The sequence below is a fragment of the Myotis nattereri genome, assembly GCF_964212035.1.
Source record: "Myotis nattereri genome assembly, chromosome: 18".
Taxonomy (NCBI): domain Eukaryota; kingdom Metazoa; phylum Chordata; class Mammalia; order Chiroptera; family Vespertilionidae; genus Myotis; species Myotis nattereri.
Genome location: NC_138093.1, coordinates 19,452,083 through 19,462,044, shown reverse-complemented (window position 1 = coordinate 19,462,044; position 9,962 = coordinate 19,452,083). Strand labels below are relative to the sequence as shown.

The window sequence follows — 9,962 nt, the reverse complement described above, 5'->3', positions numbered from 1 at the left end:
AGGACACCCTTGTCCTGGAGGGAGACTACAGCTTTTAGGGGACATGTGTCCTCCTGCCCACTCTCTCCTCCTGCTTCCAAATACCATTATTTGCCATCATGCAAGTAAGAGACCACAGCCAACCCTATCCCATTAAAGTGCACAGACTGTGCCTTCACTCACACTTGGGTTAAATTTAGAATTCAAGCGTACTTCTGTGGGGAAAAGAACACAAGGCAAATGTTTTAAATCAGGTGGTTTATTAGTATTTTCTTCTTGAAGAGGAATTTGACTTACTTCAATGGTCACTGATTTCCCTACAGAAAAACCTTCCAAAGAGATAGGAAAATAAGCCGAAAGGATCTGACTGTGTGTCTGTTCCGACAACAAGCTTTGGACGCTGAGCACTTTCTGAAAAACCCCAGGGCTGAGCCACACCGCTGGGCACAACGTTAAAATTTTCCCAGCAGGGTGGGTGGGTGGGGAAGGGAGGGAGGCTGGGCCTTGAGCAGGAGTCCCAGGAAAGAGACTTTGGGAGCAACCAGTTATCAAGAGGCAAATGACTTAAAGTTGAAACGAGTGAGAATTTATTCACAACATATGCAGGCCTAGGAACGTGATTATGCAAAGGGCTGGGGAGAGGATGCTTGAAACAGCAGAAACTTGGAAGGCGTGGTTCCCACGAGCTGGGCTAGTCAGGGCTCAGCTCAGCGCGACTCCATCTCGTCCCTTTGGCTCCCGTCATTCCTCCTCACCACACCAGCAAGCTTTGGAAAGGGGAAGGTGTACACCCTTTTCCTCAAAACCCAGTGTCACAGGAGGCCACAGCATCAGGCGACCTCAGCCCTGGTCAGGGACACCTCCTTGTGCTTCTTTCTAGAGAGAAGATTTGTATTAGCAGAGCTTCATATTCACACACCGACTTCCAGAGTTTCCAGTCAGCAAAGCTCTGGATTCTGTTTTTTTCTGCCCTCATCCTATGTATTTGTTACTGAAGAAAGATTGAAAGAAAGACCTTGTCGTTCTCTCCCATACGCACTGGGCAACCACGACTGAGCTGGCCTTTGGGCCCCAGTGTGGAGGGACGAGAATGCAGGTGGCCTGGGGCTTGGTGACAGGCTGTGTCTGCTGGTGACCAGCCATCTCAGGAACCAGGGGCTGACTTCCCTCCAGCTTCCACTAACCAGTCACCAGGACCCACCCCACTCCAAGCTTACACAGCCCCAACCCCAGCCGGCCTTGCCTCATGCGATGATTGCTCAGATGGGTCATCAGAACGTTCTAGAATTTTCTCCTAGTGTCCTCTTCTTCCTGCCCAGGACGAGCTCCCCGTTGTAGCCCTGAGGGCGGATCTTCAGCTCCACATAAGGAATGGAGAATTCGTGTCCTTTCCACGGCTCCCAGTTCACCCCCTACATCAAAAATCCAACATCAAGAAGAGGAATGGGGGTTGGGGGTCCCTTGCCTGGGAAACCACACCCTCACTGCTCAGGGCCAGAGAGAGCCCTCAGGGAAGTGAGGGTTGATCTAGGAATCTGCGCCCTCTGCTGGGCAGCTGGGGTTAGACAGGCTGCGAGCCCCCTTGTGGGGTGGGGGGTGGGGGGGTGAGCTCAGGAGGCACAGGGGCTCAGATAATAGGATCAGCCTGGCCAGCAATGATCACATTGTCTTTGCCTCACTCTTCCCCCTTTCCAAAATATTAAAGGCAAAAATAAACATATTAATTGGCCTATTGTGTGGAATCATTTTCAATTTAGGCTGTTTAGATATTAGCTCTGGGGTAACGAACAGCCTGCTGAAAACTAAATTTCATTTTATGTCTTCTGACTGGAGAGCACAATATTTAATTCACTTAATAACCTCGCAACCTGGCCAATAAAGAGCCCAAGTGACCAATTCTGTGTGTTTTAATTTGTGAGGTAAATAATAAACAGGAAATAAACGCCCTGCCGACTGTGAGCAGCACATTAACCAGATGAATGTCCTTTATTAGCAGACAAGGGCCTGGTTTGGGGCCCGCTGGCTGCTCATTGCAAACAGCTGGTCTCTGATCACAGGCGTCCCTGGGTCGGGCCACAGCCTGCCACCTTGGTGCTGGGGCCCACCCGCCTCGGCTTCCCAGGGGCACCTTTCTTCTTCCCTGTGAAAAATCACCCCATGATCCAGATCAGCCCTGCTACTGCCGGTCAGGGCCAAAGCAATCATGTCACCGGGCTTCAGGTGTGCTAGTCCTTACAGTGCCATTGGCGAGGGGTGTGTGGGGGCGGGGCTTCCTGGAGGCCAGGATCCGACTGGGATGGAGGTAGAAAGCCAGGATGCACTCCGAGAGAGTGCATGGAGGGCACGGATTAATGCTGAGAAGGAACAAAGGTGCAATGATCAAGAAGCTGTGAGGAAGCAGGCAGGAGACGCCCATAGCCGGTGAGGAGTCAGGGCAATGTTCATGGAAGCTCGAGACACTGCGGATGGGAAAGTTTCAGAGCCCAGAGAGGACAGCGGCCGTGAGGATGTGCCTCTGCGCACTGAAATGGGGAGGTGCTCAGCACAGAGCTCTGGGCGGACTGGCTGGTTCTGGACGAAATGGGCCCACAGATGGGTCTGAGCTCGGGCAGAAAGGACTTTGTTTCCCTGGTGATCCAAAGACTTGAGAAAAATAGCTCTGGTTTACCTGGGAGAACTAGTTGAAGCCCTACCCCCCAATGTGATGGTGTTGAGGGGTAAGCAGGGTTAGATGAGGCCATGAGGGAGGGTTCCTCCAGGTGGGACTGGTGCCCTTGTAAGAAGAGGATGAGAAGCAGAGCTCTCTGCACCGTGAAAAGGACAGGGCTCTACCAGGACCCGAGCCTGCCTGCACCTTGATCTTGGACTCCCAGCCTTCAGAAGAGAAACAAATGTCTGTTCGAGCCCCGCAATCTATAGTGTTTGGTGATAGCAGACCAAGCTGGGTAAGACCGTGTCCATGTAGGAACTTGTCTAGTGAGATGGAGCAGGACCCACATTGTATGTGAATATTCTGAATGGGCAGCCTGGGCTCTCACCGACCGGCGGAAAGTGTGGGGCACTGGGGAGGGGTGAGCAGGTGGGCAGGCGGGCCCTGACCCCAAGGCCATGGAGCCTAGAAACAAACTCCTGCCCTGACTGGGAGCCTCAGAAGGAGAAGGCAGACAAACCTGCCTGGAGGGAGTCACTTGGGGAACTGAATGTGGGCAGAGCCAGTCACCTACCTCACTGTGCTTGGTCTCCCCGTATCTGCCATTGGGGTTGGCCAGGTGGCAGTTCTTGTACCACCAGCCGCCATGGTGCGTCAGGGCACAGTTGCTGAGGGCGATGTCGTTGTCTCTGTCAAAAGTTGTAAACTTCCACCCGTTGTGGTAAGTAAGAGCATCCCCTGCAGGGAAGAAGATGTGAGCGGTGAGAGGCCACGTTCACCTCACCAGGGGTGGAGGACTTAGCAGGAACAAATCTAGCATGAAAACACCGAGGACCCGGTCCATTATGCCACAGGTTCTCTTTCCAGGTCTGCCACCCAAACTCCAGGCCTCGTCCTCCAACAGCCTTCACAGCACGCTCTTTAAAAGCGTCCCAGTCCCATGAAATAGCCACACCCCCAAACAAACTCATGACTCTTCCCATAGCACCTCACCACCCCCTTCCATCCTCCCGGTCTCTGCTCAGCCACCCGCCCAGCCCAGAAGCCCCTGAGCCATGTCCGACAATCCCCTGTACCCTCATCACACCCTTCCTCCTACAGGTCACTCAGGCGCCCTCTCCACCAGGGCCACCGGGGCCTGCTCTCCTCTCTGGGCCTGATCCACACCGCAGCCCTCCTAGCCCTCCTGATGCTTAAACACCCATCCTCTCAGGCCTCACGTCCTGTTTCCTGCCACACGATGTGAATTTCTCCCCCTGGCTTTGCAGACCTGTAACTTGGCTGTTCCCGATGCACAATCTCAGCCCACTGTCCCCACAGGCAGCTTCCGTGTGGAGCGCACAGGTCCAGCCTCATTCGTGCCTCTCACCGCTTTCTCCCTGCTCTCCATGGTTAAACCCTAACCAATCCTCGAAGCCCAGCTCAGCGGTCCTGAGGAGTCTCCTCCTCACCCTCCCTCACACCTCCTGCCACACACCGGAACTTCCGGAGCTCCCTGGGCACAGCACACAGGCTCATGCTCCATGTCATCGTGTCTGGAAACCTGTAGTTACTTTACTTGCCTTTCTCCTATTTCCCCATCACATGTGTGGTCCTTTTATAAGTTTACTTTTTAATTCAGCTCACAAAAGGCAGTGGGCCCATATTGATCCCAAGCTTAATCAAGTGCTGTTTTTATGATAATAAACATATTATATCTGGTCTCTGAGTTTACCGATCACCTTCACAAACAAGCCTTTGGGGTGGGCGGGGCACCTCCTGGTCCCACAAGGAAGCAAACTCACAGACGTTAGAGTCCACGGGCTCATCCAGCGGCCACCCCTCCAGCTCGTCTCCTCCATGTCACCAGACTCCCCCCTCCACCCACCGCATGGAAGCTCTCTGGGTCTCAGGAACTGTTCTTACAACATAAAGCCTCCCTAGGATTATGCAGAAAGGTCCTGCTGGCAATAGCTTCGCTGAAGCTCACCTACCATGCTCCATGCTAAGCACTGGGAAATAAGAGCGAAGGCAAAATGCATGTGACTTTTTTAAACATTAAGTCCTAAAACCTGAAATTTTGCACCAGCGGTTGGCCACTTCAGATCACAGTGTGTGTTCAGCCTTCTGCCATTAGGGGTCGCTGAGCAGACCATGTTGAGAAGGCCTGCGGTCTTAAGAATACACACCATTTCCTTGCCTCAGCTCAGTCCTTTCTCAGTCCCGGACTGCCCTGGGCCTGGCGAGCCCCTTCCTCCCTCCCAGCTAAGTTCTTCCCTCTCAGACCCGACTCCAGCCCACCAGCCTGCAGAAGCCCGTGCACGCCTCAGCCCCCACATACCACCTTCCCCACGCTCCTGGAGCTCTCATCTCCTGACCACTTGTTAGACTCTGCCAAAGTTACCTTCTATTCTCACTGACCTATTTCCATGTGAGTCTCAGGGGAGAGGCCATGTCTTATGCAGTCAGTCGATCTGGCTGGTTACACATTCCTACCTAGTTACACCAAAGTCAAAACATGCAGAAGCAAAAGCAGACCTACTTGTTAGGATTTTTTAAACTAGGAATATAGGCTTAACTATAACATTAAAACAATAACCATGCCTCTCTCTTAAATAAAATAGTCCAATAGCACTATCCCAGGATTAATTTTGTCATTTTCCTTCACAAATAAACAGAGCGCAGCCCAAGGAGGGTGAGCCCCATCTCCACTGACGGCTGTCCCTGTGTTGTCACTGCTGCATGTCACTGCGACCTACACGCCTAGTGCTGGCTCCGCACTTTGACCTTCCTGCCTTTAAGTAATAACACACTCAGGCTGTGCACGGAGGCAGCCCCCTGAAGCCGAGTGGGAGGTGGGCAGCACCAGGGGTGGCGGCTCAGAGTGTGATTCCTCAGCGAGGAGGCAGCATCCTGAACTGGGGGTACAAGAGGAGGGTTTTTACTGGCTGGGGGTGCACTGGGGGGCGTGTCCACGTATAATGTTCTGGTCTTACAATGATCAAGGATTGCTTTAAGAACCTTGTGTACCCTGACCTCCTGCTGGGAGCAGGCCCTCACGTGTCCATGAGAACCATGCACCTTCGCAGGACAAACTTCCACCCCCTGATCCGTGGCACACGGCAGCCCAAGGCTTGGACACAGGGCACGCGGCCTCGTGGTCTGTCAGGAACACTGCACGCACCTGCCGTGCCTCTGTACTTCCCCACCGTGAGCCTGTACCGCTCCTTGCTGGAGGCCACCTGGAAGAAGTCGTACACGGCATAGGCGGACTCATTGGCGGTCTGCAAGTCCACTCTCACCTCGTACCGGGTGGGGGTGCCAGTGGTGAGGTTGTGCAGCTTGTCGAGTCCTAGAAACAAGGAATTCCAATCACTGAACGTCACCTTAGCCTTCACCTCCTCTGCTAATGGGGCGTCCCCCCGCTTTCTCTTTCAGGGGCTCATTTCCTCCTGCTGTTATTTCTCTGGTGCAGTCGTGCTATTGAGTGTGGAGGCTGTGTCCTCCGGGAGGGCAGGGTGCAGGCACTCCGGGGGTGAGCCTGCCCCACCGGCTCCATCCCTGAGGCACCAGCGGTTTATATTCATTGTCCTCTTATCTCACAGCTGGCGGAGACCAACCACTCGCTGACGGTCTCCTACCCTCCCAGGCACCGAGCATCCAGACTGTGACTTTTTAATGTTTCATCTCCCAGTGGACACTTCCGACTCCCTCACTCTCCATGAGCATGTGCTCCAGCACAGAGCAGAAGAGAGAGCGAGCAGGGCCCCTAGTGGCTGGCAGAACGCGCAGCACTTCTGGGGCCAGGGTGGCCTCCTCACAGTAGCCAGAATCCTCATCGATGGCTATTTTCTAATCCTTTGGTTCTCAAGGGGAATCTCCCGTACCGAACCAGAACTCCTTGGTGGGGTCCCCAAAGCCCTCCACGTAGGTCCGCCAGCGCTTGAAGAAGTCCAGCTGCCCGGTGTTCCGCCGCTGGAAGACCTGGAAAGGGAGATGGCGTTCCCTCTGATGCACTCAGCAGCCGTGACTGAGAGAGAGGGACAGGAGCGGGGGCTGGGGACCTGGAAAGGGAGCTGGCCCTGAGGACAGACAGAGGCAATGTGGCAGATGTGGCGATAGAGAGGGAGGACGTCAGAGCGGTTCTGTGGTTCTGGGAAGTCTGCATGGAGAGAAGACTGGCTTTGTGCGGGCACCACGGGCCCACGGGGACACGGTAGGTGTGAGCCCTTTCTGAGGTCTCCTGCTGGATGAAGAGGCCACAGGCACAGCTGGGTGTGAGCGCAGAGTCCCACAGAGAGACCTAGGCCAGATGGGAAGGTCAGCGTGTCTGAGAGGGTGCGGGCCCACCACGCGCACCGCACTCCCTCTCCCCAGGCACACGGAGACTTCCTGCTGGCCTCTCCCGCACTCCTTCACACGTAGCTGGAGCCAAAGGGCCTTCAGTGGGATCACAGGAGGGGGGTGGGGTGCTCCATGCTCCCCCTTTCATTGCCACAGAGCCCTCTGCCTCGGGGAAGGCCACATGGGACAGGGCAGAGCCACACGTTGGAATCGGCCTGAATCCCTGCGTGGGCAGGACGGGCAAACAATGACACCAGTTAGCTCTGCTGTTCTCTTGCCCCTTCGCTCCAGTCCTTCTTCAGAGATGCCCCATTCCCTCATCCCCTCATTGCTCCTTCACTGATTCACTGACATAGCAATCGTTTACTGAGCATCTGCTAAGTGCTGGCTGCAGGGCAAGCATGTAAGATGCCACTTATGGATGTGAAAGTTCACACAGCTAAGTGTTTGGGGACTGATGCCAGGATAAAACACTGATCCCCTCACCCTTCCATTGGAAAGTTTGAGGATACCAGCTCTACTGAGTCTATTCTCCAAAAAGCATTTCTTAACACTCTGAGGCTCATGGTCCGTTTCCTAGCACAGAGACTGTGCCAGTCCCTTCCCCGGGACTATGGCTGCGTCACAGACAGTGGAATCCTAAGGTGGATGTGGCACCGATGTTAGTTCCACAAACATCACATCAAAATACATGCCCAGTAACAAGGTCAGGCTCAAATCCCGCCCCCAGGACAGATGCATTACAAACGCATTTGGTCCCTTCCGCCAATCAATGAACACAATGCCCAAGTGTGATGGGAGCTTATCTCTTTTCCTTGTTAGGAAATTCTCCAGCTTGGCCAGAGAAACTCTGGGCAATGTTTCCGATGCTCTCCGCATCACTATTTAGACGAGACCCAGTGCTCTGCTTGCCAGCTGTGTCCTTGAGCAAGTTAGTTAACCTTGACAAGCCTCACTTCTCTAAACCATTAGACCAAGGTGGCCCATTTGTCATGCTCTTAAGTGAGGCTTCAGCAAGGTCAAGAATCATAATAAATTATACAGTATTGCCCGGCTGGCATGGCTCAGTGGTTGAGCATCGATCTATGAATGAGAAGGTCACAGTTTGATTCTGGTCAGGGTACATGCCCAGGTTGAGGGTTTGATCCCCCGTGTGGAGTGATGAATGATTCTCTCTCATTGTTAATGTTTCTATCTCTCTCTCTCCCTTCCTCTCTGAAATCAATAAAAATATATTTAAAATATAAATCATAAAGTATCGAGGCCAGAGCCTGGCATATAAGGATATAAGTTATTATATCTCGGTAAGTGTTGGTTTGCATTTTATTACATCAGATTCCCAATGAACTAGCCCACAGGGATCATGTGGACGTCTTGATCAGGAAGCCTTAACGGACTCACTGAGAATCACGTTCCCACTCTAGGAGGTGAGCTAGTTTAATGAACTATTCTGGGAAAACAAGGGCCCCTTAGCACAAACGTCTCGGGGGAATCTTTTCTGTCTGGTTGTACACTCCAGCTGTCGGGGTACACTACAACTTACTTGATGTCCTGAACAACTAAACCGGAGAAAAAAAATAAAAATCTCACTTAAATGAATGCCTGTGGAAAGAGCCTCACACGTGGCCCTTAAACCTTGCAAGATGGAAAACAAAGACGGAAATATCTGAGCCACGTAAGTGCTCCCTGGGTTCACCGCAGGCTTGCGCTCGGCCTCCATTCCCCGGGGCAAGGCCCTCTGCCCGTGCATGAGATTGGGCTCAGCTGCCGGGGCTGGTGAAGAACCTCCGTACAAGGACTTGAGAGCTCAGCTGGAAAGAGCAGTGTACTAAGGTCATCTTTCAGTGACAAATAGACTCTTGAGCCCAAAACTACGGAAACCACCAGTGAGAGGTTTGATGGAGAAGTTTCCAGGTCCCTACGGGTCATCCAGGGTGTGCTGGCTTTGAGGAGGACTCTACAGCCTCTCAGGCCACGTGTCACCTTAGGAGTCAGCCAGAACACACAACCTGGGCGGGTGGGCCTGGGGTTAGCGAGAACGCAGAGCCATTTTCTCGGGGTCCTCTGCGTGAGCAGGATGTAGGAGGCAAGCTCCTGGCTCTGTTTGGCTCTCTTGTGGTTCTTGATTCGGTACAACAGTGCTGGACTCATAGTAGGCACTCAAATATCTGTGGAAAATTCACGGGTATCCCCAGGCAGACACACTGGCAGATCTCTCTCTGAAGGCTGCCCAGGACAAGCGCCTCCTTCCCTGGCTTTCAAAGAAGGCCCACTAGGCAGTACAAACATCCTGCCAAAGCTGATTATGGGCTCCAGGGCAGGATGCTCAGAGCTACAGCGGTGCTGAGGAAAAGCAGCAGGTGCAGCCTGTGGGTCTGGTCAGGTGGAAGACCTCCTATGACACCTTCTGTTCCCGTATTTGTAAGGATCCATCAGGAATTTGCCCTTCCAATCCAATTACTGCCTTTCAGCCATCGGAGGCAGCTGTGCGGATAATAAGTTTTCTCCGTTGCTGCTTATCAGATGGTATTATTTTATCCGTGGCTGCTCAAGTGTCTTTGGTTTCCCAGGCCCCTGAGCGGGTGCATGAATGAATGCGGTTTGAGTGGGATGGGCTCAGTTTTCTGCTTCCCCGAGTGGCGGGTGCACAGCGGGCAAGTGCGTGCTGGTCTGGGGCAGCGAGAGCCTCTCTCTGCTCAGGCGCAGGGAGCAGGGGCTGGGGAGACAGAGGATCAGACAGCAACCCTCCAAGGCAGCGCCTCAGATCCCTGGACCAGGCTGCCGCCATCAGAGACGGGCCATGTGCTCTCAGCAGACAATGGCCCAAGAGAATAAAACCTCACTCAGATGGGGCACGATCGAAACGTCGCCACGTGGTCTTCTCTCAGGCCTTATCCTCTCAGATCAAAGTCCCGACGGCCTTGCCTCTGTACTGAGGAGCCAGGATGAGAAACCCAGACAACAGGCTCCAGGTCAGAGGGCAGAGCCCCCAAAGAGGTCATGTGTTTCA

At 53.6% G+C, this 9,962-nt stretch overlaps 1 protein-coding gene across 1 annotated transcript in view; it reads right to left on the bottom strand.

Moving 5' to 3' along the window:
• Positions 1–226: 226 nt before the first annotated feature.
• The window catches only part of TNN (tenascin N), a gene marked incomplete at its 5' end in the record, with an annotated part of 41,890 nt that continues 32,154 nt past the window's right edge, over positions 227–9,962 (bottom strand). Inside the window, 5 exons of the mRNA XM_081113284.1 lie at positions 227–855; positions 1,223–1,391; positions 3,204–3,367; positions 5,793–5,960; positions 6,496–6,592. Of these exons, the coding sequence (XP_080969410.1) occupies positions 1,251–1,391; positions 3,204–3,367; positions 5,793–5,960; positions 6,496–6,592 (570 nt within the window). The 3' untranslated portion in view covers positions 227–855; positions 1,223–1,250. The remainder of the gene's footprint in view (positions 856–1,222; positions 1,392–3,203; positions 3,368–5,792; positions 5,961–6,495; positions 6,593–9,962) is intronic.